The sequence below is a fragment of the Opisthorchis viverrini genome, assembly GCF_000715545.1.
Source record: "Opisthorchis viverrini unplaced genomic scaffold opera_v5_300, whole genome shotgun sequence".
In the NCBI taxonomy this organism is placed as follows: domain Eukaryota; kingdom Metazoa; phylum Platyhelminthes; class Trematoda; order Opisthorchiida; family Opisthorchiidae; genus Opisthorchis; species Opisthorchis viverrini.
Window position 1 is genome coordinate 312,314 of NW_008751961.1, and position 14,125 is coordinate 326,438.

A 14,125-nucleotide genomic window follows, 5' to 3' on the forward strand; every position below is an offset into this window, starting at 1 on the left:
AGCCTTATAATATATGCACCGAATTGATCAGCCACTCTTAGTTTAACCGCGCTTAGCTGTACTGAATATGAGCTGTCTAAAAAACTATGAACCGGTAATAGCTTGTTAGGATCCTGGGCCAGAACGGTAAACTATATGGTCAAGGTGCAAATGAGTGAAGATACAGATATCTGCGGTAGTGGCGGTGACAATAACTGTTACAGGATTATAGCCCAAGGCGAACATACAATGTTGCGTGTTGAGACGACAAAAATGCCTGTACTCAACCACTCTTCGGGTATGAACATTAGGAGTGCTCGAAGAAAACTACTCATAATGTTGCTAAAATCCTTCAACGGCCCACTACATGTTAAACCCATGTTATGGCTCATCGAATACGCGCAGTTCCTGAATTTCTGTCATACCTATGTTATACTTGAACGCATATTTTACGAACCTCAAGAACTATACTCTTTTGCACACCGATTTGGCTAAAGTCAGCTGAATCCAGCTGAATTTCGCATTTACGACAGTTTTCTTCAAATAAATGTGCTACACAACTGCTACTTCATGTTTCAGTTGGAATGCTGTCCGAAATGTCACAGTATATGCTCACAAAATAAACCATTTAATGATATTCTAAAGAGGAGAAAATCTGTCTTGAGCAGTCAAAGGGTTTTTAGCAACCATGTGAGTAGGATTTTCAACAAGATACACTGTAATGCTCCAGATACCTTATCAACAGAGAAGTGGGGCGGCTTTGGTGCACCTCATACAGCTATAGAATCTTATAAATGATAGATTTAGTCAAGATTCACCTGATTGCCAAAAAAACAAATTGGTGTGCAAACGGGTATATTAAGCGAAAGAGGTTAACCTATATAAACCCAACTAAGTAAAACCATCAGAAGGGGAACTGCTAATCCGCATCTGATTGGGGACGGAAATACACTCAAATGGGAATTTTAAATCTTCGCTACGGCCTATTTTGTTTGTTTCTTGTCTGATTTCTGAGTTAAAGGATCAAAACTGTCACCTAAAACATCTGGAGCTGTCTTATCTGGTATGTCATTTAAATTTACAGCCATCTTTTACAGAGTGAACAGCTCTTAGCGATAGATGTGGTATTTTTCTATTCCGAACGGTTTACCTTGACAAGCGAATTTATGTCCACTCGCCTGTTGCGTTTCACTGATTGCAAACGCATCCCATTCAGAAATCTGATTTAGGAAGTACTTTTTATCAAGTGAGAATCTTTTGTCTTTTTTACTGTAAGAGAACATATGCCAGAAACCCTTAATTACTGCATGGCCGCATCGATTAACGGTTTCCGTTCTTCCTTCTGGTTTGTTTCACAACTTTCAAAAACGACCATCACTCATCACTTTGTATTTAGTTTGAAACTACTATATTAAGATCAGAACAATGCGCATTCTTGCCGCTTGACTTTTCTACACCAACGTTGGTGCAACCCGAGTTCCTGGGGGTAGCTGAATTCCCTTACCCATGTGATTCTATTGGGCGGTAGTTGGGTAACGGGAAGGAGGGTTGGCAGTAAAACTCCATCGCAGGATGAAAGCTCACGTCAGAGGCATGAATCCACTTAAAAAATCGTAAATAAAGAATGAAGCAACCTTATCAGTTGTGCACATTTTAGCGTTTTACAGGAAGAAAATAAGTGAGACATCCCTATTCCCGTTGGTTTCTTCTCGATGATTCTACATTCAGTAAACCTAACACGGTCAAACTGAGATAGAATTTTGTAAGACGCGTATCGACACAATATGCTACACAAAGTTTCCTTCATACTTTGACTGAAAAATCCAAGCAGACTGCCAGTGTCATATATTGGTCATAATAGATAGCGAAGTATATTCATATTGGATCGTCCACAGTGAGCAATATGCACACGGCCAACTCATTTTGAAGCCTTCCTTATGGGAGTCAGTTCACTCTAAACTATCGTCTAACTTGTATTGTCTTCAAGGGTTGTGTGGCTGTTGGCAAATTTACTTATCTCTGACACATTGTAACACTCCCAGTTTCACTTCCGAAACTGTTGGGGCATCTTAGCTTCTGTGAATCCAACGTCCGATTGGTCTAAAGCGTTCCTAGTTACACAGTATGAGCACATTCAAAATTGTAGTCGGTATCTCTTTTCAGATTACATTATCTGGTTGTCGGATATAAAATACTAATACTAATACTAATAATAGTAATAATAATAATAGTTGCTGAGTTGCAACTGTCACTCGGAGGAAACACGGGGGCAGATATACTGCCAGATTGTCTAAGCCCATGGAGAGGGACTCGGGATGCTGATGTTGAATTCGAAACACAGACCTCCCGGCCAGTAATTTCGCGCTTCAACGTGTGAACCATCTCAAGCACAGTTGCTGACTATAATTTGTCAGCAATGATGGTAGTGGCATCAAGTCATCCATGATCAATGCTTCCAATAACGCATAGAGTTATTTATTTTCAGTGAACCTACTGGATGAGTAGAAATGTAAAAGTGCAGAGCTGCCGCATTTTCTCATGACCAGAATGTACGGAAAATGCACAACTTTGAAGGTAAGACCTGGGCAGACAACCGGGCTACCCGGGTCGAAATACGATACAATACGTACAAAGCGGTGTGCTAAGATATTACTTAATCGGTGAGCAATCAACGAGATTAGTCGCTACTGAAATCAGAGTGAAGTGGAATGGCAGCGTATCTGAACCCCGTATATGCGAACACATACTACTAACACGACTTTGTGAGGCTAACATTGTTAAATCAAGCTAGGAGAGCGTCGACTGTGAGACCCATTGATTATCGGATTTCTGTCAACCTTGGCAAATCCCAAGAGAGAGCAGAATGTTTGCATATAGCAAAAATGCACAGGAACGAATCTTAACGAATGATGAACTCTGCAGTGCGATGTGCTTGGCTAACTGACTGCATACACCAAGTAAAACAATGATTTAGAACCACTGGGCAAAACAGATTACCGATAGGGTTTAGCATTGTCACTACGTGTTTCCCGAATCTTCGAAAGTGAAAGATAAATATTCCTTTGCGAAAACACTTTAATTATGGCCCTGGAAGAATGACAGTGACTTCACAAGAACGCTCAACACTTCTTTAAACTTCAAGCACTCAGAACCCACGTTGTCTTTATCTCAGTTGACGCTTGTAGTTAATCATTTTCTTATTGCAAGCCTGTCCATCCGTTCTGTTATTTATTCGGCCTTTCTCGGCAGGGAACCTGTCGTCATTCACAAATCCCATACCCAATTTGATCGGAGACTGTGGTATACACAAGGTATGACGACCTCTTTACTTGAAATTGAAATAACCACTGTGCTTAAGTCACACGAATAGTGACCATTATTCGTCATTTAAGGCCCGTGTGTTTAGATATCATCTTGGTTGTCGATCGGCAACAACTCTTTAAGAAGAGTTTCTCTTTTGGTCTCAACCACTTAGGTATTGCTCAGAAGGGTTAAACTTCGAATATTGCGCGCGCAAATAATGAAATTTATTCAGCTCCTCTGTTTCTGATTCAGTCAAGGCGCAACCTAGTCATACCGATCTGGATGTGATAAGGTGAAAATATGGCCAGGACACCAAAATTGCATTGATTTTGGAGAGTGATTCAAAGTTAGGTTACTTAGAGCTATCAAAAGTCATCCCGGATGCAAGCCTATGGACAGGCACTCAGACAACATACGTTATGTTTCTGACCGAGTTGACTGACATCGTATTAATTAGGGCTAGCTATGTACTGTCCCCAAGTGCCTGTAATTTATCGACTCATCATTTGACAGCTTGATCTACCGAGTCAGGTTACACACGTAGTAGTGTTCCTTCTCTTAAATGCTGTTTAGGCTTTTGCTTGAAAACCAAATCCATAGTCCATAGAGTTGGTCCAATTCGTTCAAACGATTGGATGCTCTTGGTGGCTACTTTCGCTGACACATGTACTCAGCCACCGTCTACCAGAGAAAGAGTATTTTCANTGGTGAAGGGATCGTGTAGGGCACTACATTACCTGGCACCAAGAAGTGGTGTTTGTTGTCAAGCTGGGTGATGTAAGATCCTTGTGCTTTCCTGGTCGGGATTCACGTGACTCTTCTTGTACGTGGTTGGAAACCATAGAGGGCATAGCATCTAACCGTGCCTTCACTTTCTTGTCAGAATATCCAGTTTAATTTTATCTGCTCCTATAGAGTAAGCTAAAGTCGGATGAAGTTCGCAAAGAGCGAAATTCCTCTGATAACATCTTGCTTCGATATAATACCCAGATACGTTTATCTCAATTGTTCTACCAAAGTATAGGTATTTCGTTAGTGATCGTTTCCCATAGGGACGTAAGGTTTCTTATAGTTGATCCTTTTTCCCTTTTGTCTCTTGCTATTTATCAGGACATTGCTCGCATATCTATGAGATAGCTTAGCACCAGCATTTATCACTCATGTGCCACCGCCGATGCCACTGTTGCTGATTTTCTGATGACGATGATGGTGACCAAACCTCGATAGCTGAAACTCGGAATTTTCGAGGCGGTCCAGTATGTCCTTCTCCGGCCGTGTTGGATTGCCACAAAATTCACTTTTCTAACCCAAGCACAGGGGAGCGAGATGACTTAGTGGGTAGAGCACGAATTTACTTACCGGAAGGTACGTGGTTCAAACCCGACCTCCGCATCTCGAATTCTCCTGTCTAGGCATGGGCCACCTGACGGTATCTCAGTCTTCGTACTTCCTTCGGGTAGCACCGAAAGGGTGTTGCAACTGAACGATTATTTTTGTATTTTATTATTCAAGCACAGACATGCCTGTTCGTGTGATCTCCTGGTTTCTATCTGTTGGGCTTAAAATGCTCACAATTCCACCCTATCTTACCTACTCTCTTGGAATCTGCGATTATCCACTTGAATTCGAATCCGACAAGTGTTTCTCCAAGTCATTTAGTTGGAACGCCTGTTTGTCCGCAAGAGAGGACTATTTTGGAGGAAACGACAAGTGCAGCAATAGCGTCATATTTAAAAAATGTACTCATGGGAAACTGTACACTGTTTATATTGTTACTGCCACTCATCTACTTCTCTGATCCTCTTCGTTCCAGGTAGTTTTGTTCGTCAACGCGAACGAGGTGTACTGTAAATATTTTATAAACAGTGATCGTACGGTGTGGCAATTATGGTTAGTATCACGCCAAATGGTACTCCTTCACTGAACAAAAAACATTCTGACGATTCTGACAATGTCAAAGTTGCTGTACGCTGTCGCCCTTTAAACCAGAAAGAACTGGCTGCCGGCTGCAAATCAGTAACCATGGTAACTTAGTTTCCACAACCTCCGCCTGAATTTGTTGCTTCCTTCAGATTGATGAACTTACCGGTAGTGTTGTTTTGAGCAAGATGACACACAGCAGCGATGAACCGCAAAAACAGTTCACGTTTGACTTTGTGTTTGATATACAGAGCAAACAAGCAGACTTGTATAATAAGGTTGCACGACCAATTGTGGAAAAGGTTCTTGAAGGCTACAATGGTAAGAGGCAATCGATGAATTTGATGAAATAAACAAACAGGGACAATTTTCGCCTATGGTCAGACTGGAACGGGGAAAACGTTCACAATGGAGGGAATTCGTTCTGTGCCGGAACTTCGAGGAATTATACCAAATTCATTTGCTCACATATTTGGAGCTATTGCGAAAGCGGACCACAACACTCGATTCCTCGTCCGGGTATCCTATCTAGAAATCTACAACGAAGAGGTAGGAAATGCATAGCCATACCACAGTTCTTGTATGCTGGTAAAGTTTTATGTCCATCTATAGCTCTTCTGTTGTCCGAAGTAGCCGAGACAGAACGTACTTGTGACAAACCTGGAGAGAGTGCAAATGAAATTTTTCGTAAGGCGTAAACTATTCAAACAGACATTTTCTCGTGGTTCTTCTCACGACCAAATTATCAAAAGGAATCGATGAAGTCGAATAAGGGATTGCAGACGAGACGCTCCTCTGGGAAACACAAGTAGTGAAAGAAGTCCTGTCAGTAGGTGGATCCTCATAGCTATCCTGATTCCCACACTACTCTAGTAATAGCTACGGATTACACTGTCTACTTCGCAAGATCTTTACAAGCGTGATAAATGCATATAGAAAGTACATCTCTGACCTTGGTGGTCTCCCTAGAGATCGAGATATTAAGTGATGCATTTCATCTATGTGATGCACGTAACTCTTCACCCTGTGGACGGAAATTCCCCCACCGTTAAGTGCAATGTCATGCTGTCTGCCAAAAAAAACAACTGCATTGACTCAATGGTTATTGAACTTATTTCTTCATTCACTCATTCCGACCACGGGGAATGTTGATCAGATGTCAGGCAAATGATCGTGTGCATGTGGTCATACGTGTGCAACGAACACGGGTACCTGATCCTCCAAATAGAGTCACCAAGGACCGTCTGGAAGGTCGACAATACTGAAGGCAAAAAGTGCGTCTGCTTATTGTCTCCCAAGCCACTTAAGACCATTGGATTACTACGCACACACATGCATACCTACCGAAAATGCCAACCTGGATGATGATGAAGAAATAACAGCGAGATTTCTCTGGCTGGGGTTGCAACATTTTCTTGCTTATCAAAGGCATCATTTTGAGCGGAATTAAAAAAGCCACTGTCAGCATTGGTGACTAGAGCAATCGAATAGTTTCAATCGCCGTGTTTTCCTTATGTTGTTCAAGGTAAACCCCTGTGGGCTGGTGAACGTAGGTGTTTTTCTGAAGTCGGCTACTGGTATTCGGAAGAAATAACTCACCCTCGATAGATGAACTGATCAAACTGCACAGGTTGCGCTGGCTTAGCCACGTTCTGCCTATGCCAGTAGACCGACTTCCTCGAAGGGCTCTTTTTGCACAACCAGGTGAAGGCTGGAAGTGAGCCAGAGGCGATCAAACAATGACTTGCCAGCGAAGTATGGAGGCCACTGCCAGCAAACTCAGCTGCGCTGGTCTTTGCCGCCTTCCTGGATGGGAACTCCAAGACGGGTCATGTCAATGGTTTGAGACATTGTCAGACATGGTCCAGTGGCGTTCTCAATGGCGCTCGTGCATCCAAGCTATTGCCTTCAACGCATAGCTCCCTTTCCACTTCCCCCACTTAACAGTCTACCTACAGTGCTGCATTTACGCACTGATTTATCAGCTCCCGCCTCCAATGCGTAGCTACCTACCTCACTTCCCCGAATCATCGTTGAACGAAACTGTGGCACCTGCAACTAATGTACGACAAGTACGCGGTTATTACAGCTGACAATGATGGTGATGATGAGTCCTTTGTGGGCATTTGGCCCACAGCATTCCCTGCTAGTGCCTACTGATCGTGTGAGGCTGATAGATTTAACGACTTTTTAGCTGTTTGTGCACAACTCTGTGGGTGTAACCACAGGTAGCCACAGGGCCTAGAGATAGTCCAGAAAGTCTGAATTAATTGTTCTCTCACTTATTTGATCGCTTTCACTGATTTCACATAGACCTACCCACCCCGAGCATCTAAGTGAAACGATGTCCATCCCGGAGAGTTCAGTCACAAAGCTAACTCAACTCCAGCTGTCGCACACCTATCTGAAGAGTTTTTAGTGGACAGTATTCGCAAAAATAGGTGATCACTCAAGTTATGTCAAGTGTACCACGGCATTCCAAACTCTATCCATCAAGAAAGTCCTGCTCTATGTATCTGATTTGATCAGCTTGTTCAATCTCTTCCTCTGGTGTTGTTCAGGGAGTACTTCTTGATGGATACTGGACGCCTGTTGTTTCACACTTAGAAAGTTCTATCATATTTCTCGTACACTTCAACTCTTCCTACGTCAAGCCCTATCACGTTTTTTCATTAGTTTCAATGTCTACTTTCGACTACCATCGCGTGGAGCTATTAGCAAATTAATTTGATGTTAACAGGTACTCCAATTAAATGTTGTTCATAACAGTTTCCCGACACATTTCGACAAACATGTTGCAGTGTCATTCCATGAAAAAAGCAAGGAAATTCTAGTTACTGTTACCATCTTCGGATGATCATCGTGATTCATCCGTGGGGCTCAATTAGACGGACAGAGTGTGATGGAGAATTTCAGAGAAGGGAATGGTATAATGTTACTGAGACACGTGGATTTCTGTTGGAGGATATGTTCAACCACAAACAAGGTTGGCAAGAGTGATTTAGCATGAATGTTCTGGAACACCCTTTTAAGCGCCTACGCTGGAAGTGTACCCTACTCGTGAACTCCAGTAAAATACCCATTCGGGATCGCTTGCCTTTTATTCTGAGAAGATGGTGGTCCCTGACTTGTGAATACCAGGAGAAGTGACAACAGGTAGGGAGTTCAAGTAGTTCTGAAAGCCCATTTTCCCCGGACTCATAAAGGTCCGGCGAACCGCCTATTCTTTTCTGAATGGTTATCCTCGAAGGTATATTTCTGGGACGTAGTTTGGTTCATTACACATACTGCTAGCCACATATCAGTAGTGTGCTTATTGTGATGTTTTCTCTGTCCATTCACTAGGTGCGAGACCTTTTGGGCAGAGACCAAACAGCCAACTTGGATGTAAAAGAACGCCCGGATATTGGCGTTTTTGTAAAAGACCTATCCTCATTTGTCGTTCATTCCCCAAACGAAATGGACAAACTGATGTCTTTCGGAAACCGAAACCGTGAGTCCTTTTTCCGCATACAAACTCTATCCGAGGAAGTGATCACCGAATACTTCATTATTTTTCGGATGAGAAATAAATTACATATCACCTCTGTCTACCACAGTTGAGTCAGTTAAGTCCCTCAAATTCTTCTGCTCAAATCCGACTGCTATATGGAGATAAGCTGCACAGTCCATCCAGCGACACCATTGGAAACCATGAGACCAGTCGAAGCCAGAGGACCGTCACAAATTCGATGAAGTGCATAAGCTTGACAAATTCCTTCACAACGTTAATCACAACTGAGGTGCGAACATGAAAACCACAACAAGCAAGATGCATATAGTAGACATTCTGAAGGGAGTTTCCCACAAGTCTATCTTTGCCTGCGCTGTTCGTACTATAAACAATGAATCCCCCGAAGCGCGAGCCTGAATGGATATCAAAAAACGCTTTAATTCTAGGAAGCGTCAAGCTTTTAGGAGAACGAACATTTTTCGCTCTGTCTTGGCATGCCTTCGTCCCTATAGCTAGTGTATTTAGTGAATGCATTACTAGACGTTTCTTCCTGGAAACGTCGTTGTGGCTAGAGTCAGGTGGAATCCTTTTAACTGGAAGGAAACGAATGGCACTGTATCAACGGACAACGCCAGCTCAAAATAGCCCAGGGACTAGAGCGCGAACTTAGTGGCCGGAAGGCCCATAATCTGAACCCAACTTCGTCAACTCGGCTGCTCCTGTCCAGGCTTGGGTAACCTGGCAATTATCTCATCCGTCCGGCTTCCTTCGGCTGGTATGACGTATGTAACGCCGAAAGTGTACTGCGGCTGGACAAGTATTGTTATTTTTACCACACAACGTTTCGCATGGACCATTAATATAGACACACTGACTTGGTATTTTCTGGTAATGATAATCAAACCCATACACCGTATGTTTACCATGAAAGAGAAGTCAACTGCGGTAATGGTTTGACTGCGCAGGGAAAATGAATTTTGGCAAATCGTAAACGAATGGCAGCATACTTTACAACGTATAGACTTTATCGGGGGTGCAGTGGATCTATGCCTGTACTGCAGCGTGGTCCTCTCAGTACTCGTGCATACCATTATTTGGGTGATAGGGCTTTAACTAAGTTTGTTTCCTACCCAATGTGCCCCTTTTTTTCTTCTGCTAGGTGTCACGGCAGCAACCAACATGAATGAGCACAGTTCCCGTTCGCATGCGATTTACACTGTCACATTGGAATGCAGCCAACTTGTACAGGGGGGCAAAACGCTGTTGCGGCAAGGCAAACTGCATTTAGTTGACCTGGCTGTAAGTTCATCTGTACGCGACATGATAATCTGTTTTACGACCGTTTAAAATTTAAAGTTTATGGGTCATCTATCTTTATTGATTGAACAGTTTGCTGCGGTTTCATCTGTGGGTGTACTAGCAACTACGCGATCAACGTAAGTGGCACCCCATGACAGATTCCTCGTAAAACTTCGAAATTGCACAGCTGATAAAGACATTAAGTAGCCAAGATCGGCTACTGCATAAGCATTGATATCGTTTTTTTTTTTCGGGAAGCTTGGAAGAAACAAATCAGTATAGAGGTGAAGCAGCTGTCTATACTCTGGTAGAGTTGCCTGTGAATGTATAGGAGCCTAAGGGGAGCAGACCTTAGAGTCATTGGTGTAGTTCGCTGTAACCTTAAGGGAGACATTCAACTGAAAATCCTGCGACCGACTATACTATACTGCAGCATACCATACGAAAAAATACCCCATGATGGAAGTAATACAATTATCATATGGCTATTGAAAATTCTTTGACAGCCCACAACCAATTTCTCACTTCTTGGGGCGCATCAGGTAGGCACAGTCTCCGAGTTTTCTACCTGAACACAAATTGCACAAAATTAACAAAATGCACTCATTTTTAAGCTTCAAATGTCTTTAACGAGAGATTTAACTGGGTTCCAGGTGAGTCCCCCACAAAACCAAATAGGCTTGAAAATGAGTGTATTTCGCTAATATTCCAGGATACTATACCATATTGTACTATACCCGTTATCTAAATCTTTCTTATTCACCGCTTGAAACCTTCAAACAGGGCTCTGAGCGGCAGTCCAAAACAGGTGCAACAGGAAAACGTCTCCAAGAAGCCAATAAAATCAACCTTTCATTGACCACACTTGGGAACGTGATCTCCGCCCTGGTCGATGGAAAATCCACCCACATACCATATAGGAATTCCAAGCTCACCCGACTGCTTCAGGACTCTTTGGGTGGGAACTCGAAAACAGCAATGGTAAGTGCATTATTGTCTCTCGTACATTAATCAAATTGCACATGTTTGGTGGGATTGCTGATGATTCTTGCATGCTGATGATTCTTGATTCTTCCCCCTGGACCTAGGCCAATCAATTTAAGGTATTCTCAATCAAAGTGCACCAAAAAAGTCGCAGAGGCTGTCAGAAGAAAGAGTGAAAACTATTGAAAACGGACGTGTCCGAGAAATTGGTCAGCCAGGAGGAAATTAGACCACAACGCAATGAGGTATAAAATACACCAATTAGCAACCAGAAAATCTGAGTCACTGTTGGCCAATCACGTCAGAGGTATGTTATTCTTCCAGCTTAATTATATAAAACCAAGCAACAGAGGAGGTAGGAGGCAAACAAAAGCACACTGATGACGTCTCCTTGACGAAGAGTCTGCAAGTCAAGCGCTAAGTCCGGCAAACAAGCGAACAAATTATAAATCCAGCTGAGCTACCAATATTCCGCCACAATCACTTATGTCCTTAACTTGATGCTGTTTCTCCGTCCTCATTCTACGAATAAATGACAGGCTGTGTTATGGCTGAGTTGGCTCCAAGATGCGTTGCAAACGCTTCCTGAAACCTGACGATGCTTGGACATTCAGTTGATTTCATCTAGACTGTATTCACATTTGTGGGCAGTGGCCCTTCCGTATTACGAATTAATGCTAAGCCCTAATCATCTAAATCCATCCAAAACAGGACAGACTGGATGACAGCTTGTTTCCTTAGTGAACCACATCCCATTTCCTTATTTTGAAGAGCGTAAGTAAACATGTAGACAAAAACTCTCCAGTCTACTGACACCCAGGTCGCCTGCGAAAATTCATTTCCTCGAAATCCGTTATCTAACGAAATGTTATTTTGTCAAGTGAGCTCGGAAATAGAGATTTTCACAAGCATCCACTAATAAACTGCGCGTAACAAAGGTTGAAGACTTGTACACTACTCTCACATAAAATTTATCCATCTGGACACTTATGGTAACACAACATTGATCTGGCACTCAAACGTACCTATGAAAAAATAATACTTGAGATATTCGAGTGGCTATACATAAACTTAATGAACACTGTTGGTAGCGTGAGGAGATTTGGGATTTTTGTGGAGATTTCATCCTGCCAGTGAAGCTAATCTATGCTGAAAAGTCATGAAACGCTATGCAGCTAGCTGTTTCATCCTTATTGGGAATCATCAGCAGTGCGCATCTCACGATGATTCCCAATAAGGATGAAACAGCTGTACGGTGCTTCTCGGCTTTTCAGCATAGATCGGCTTCACTTACAGGGCGAAATCTCCACAGAAATCTCAAATCTCCTCACACTACCAACAATCCATAAGTAGCTCAGTGGAAGAATAAACTTCACCCCAATGAGTGAAACTTCCATCTGAGAAGTCGTTGCTCGAGGAGCCAGTCAACGCGTGTGACCGCGTGATGTGGATCCCGTGATTGAAGGATAAGCAGTGCTACATCCTGCCTAAGTACGAGTTAATCACACTGTTGATCAGCTGCCCGTGGCCGAACGGTCAAATGTTCAAACTACTAGCCAGGAGGTCGTGGGTTCGAGACTCTCCGGAGTTTCGTGAGATGCGCACTGCTGATGATTCCCAGTAAGGATGAAACAGCTGTGCAGTGCTTCTCGGCCTTTCAGCATAGATTGGCCTCACTGACAGAACAAAATCTCCACAAAAAATTAGCAAACAGTTTACCATAACCAATCAACGAAGAACACATGCGAAAGGTCAGATGGTGGGATTCTTCTTATAGCCGGAAATTCTATCAAGCGACTTGGAATACCATCGATTTTATCTCAGTGGTATACAAGTTATCAGACTGGGATTCGTACAAAGGTTAACTTAGCTTTCTAAACATCAGGAAGAACAAGTGTCCTCTCTGGTTATCTGAACGCAACAGTAGTGTATCTTTTCGTCCACATGACTCTGCTCTTTTCGGAGCCTTTTGTGATCATCGCATACAATTTATACGACATAGGATCGACGTGGCTCAACACAAAGACCTCACAATAGTCACACGAAATTAACTGCTCAAGTACTAAGAGTGTGGTCACTTTTGCCTGTATATATACACATATATATATAATGTGCAGCCATCTTCTTGAAGTAGTTTCCTGTATTCCCTTGTGGTGCTTACATGTCTTTCAGGACTCTACTTCTTCATATTCCTGTCTATTCAGATTCCTACGATGCCAAACTTCACAGTAGCTACATAAACCATTTAGAACCATTTGTTTGATTCTACCTCCTAATGTCCTTGGAGAAAGGACACCCCAAGGTGAAGCTGAGCACTCACTTTTTCGTTCGTAGTCTTCCTTGAAGAATCACGCTGAACAGTTTATAGCTAAACGGAATACACTTCCAAGGTGACCACTACCTGTGGGCTGACCCAGTTTCATGTGTCTTGAATTGAATCGCTACTCTTTCGGTAGCCATCATTCCGCTGCCAAAACCAAGGCAGATCGAGATGTGTAGCGCTTCAGAATTAACCTACTTTATGACGAAAAACGCAGGACCGTGTAGGCTGTGCTCTCCATTGTTCTACCCTTTCAACTGATTACTGAAACGCTTCTTTGTTACAGTTGGTTACGGGGTGATTTTGCAATATTTTGCAATGTCAGCCCGAATCGCATTACAGTAAGTTACACGGGACGACAACTTTACCAATTGTGACGCCGCAACTATTCCTCGGGTGAAATTTGTTTGCTTGGATGTTCGGTCGATGCATTGATGACGTCTCAATCCAACATGTGACACGGATGTGTTTGCCTGAATGATTTGGTCTGGACCTTGGGTGCTTCTCCTAGGATTTTTGTCACACCCCTTTCCCGTTCTTCCCATCCTTTTGCTGTGGCATTCTTCCTCCATCGTTGTATGGCAGTTAGGCTTCAAATTCCGCTACTGATTTATTTCTATGATGATGATTTGTTCGGGCAAAGGTATCTAGCGTCTGGACACTTTCCGGATCCAGTGTGTGATATGGATGGACTGCATCATCAAGCCTTGTTCTATATCGTCACATCATCACGGATCTGGATAGTGGACCTTGAACCCATCGGTCCTTTATTGGTGTGATGAGACAAAAAACAAAGGGACTGGAAAGTATTGTCTGGCTTCGTAAAC

General features: G+C 42.9%; 1 protein-coding gene across 1 annotated transcript in view; it reads left to right on the top strand.

The window, feature by feature from the left end:
- Window positions 1-5,169: 5,169 nt before the first annotated feature.
- The window catches only part of T265_14950 (hypothetical protein), a gene marked incomplete at both ends in the record, with an annotated part of 31,286 nt that continues 22,330 nt past the window's right edge, over window positions 5,170-14,125 (top strand). The window contains 6 exons of the mRNA XM_009175938.1: window positions 5,170-5,307; window positions 5,355-5,523; window positions 5,564-5,751; window positions 8,548-8,695; window positions 9,855-9,994; window positions 10,778-10,975. Coding sequence (XP_009174202.1) covers window positions 5,170-5,307; window positions 5,355-5,523; window positions 5,564-5,751; window positions 8,548-8,695; window positions 9,855-9,994; window positions 10,778-10,975 — 981 coding nt within the window. The remainder of the gene's footprint in view (window positions 5,308-5,354; window positions 5,524-5,563; window positions 5,752-8,547; window positions 8,696-9,854; window positions 9,995-10,777; window positions 10,976-14,125) is intronic.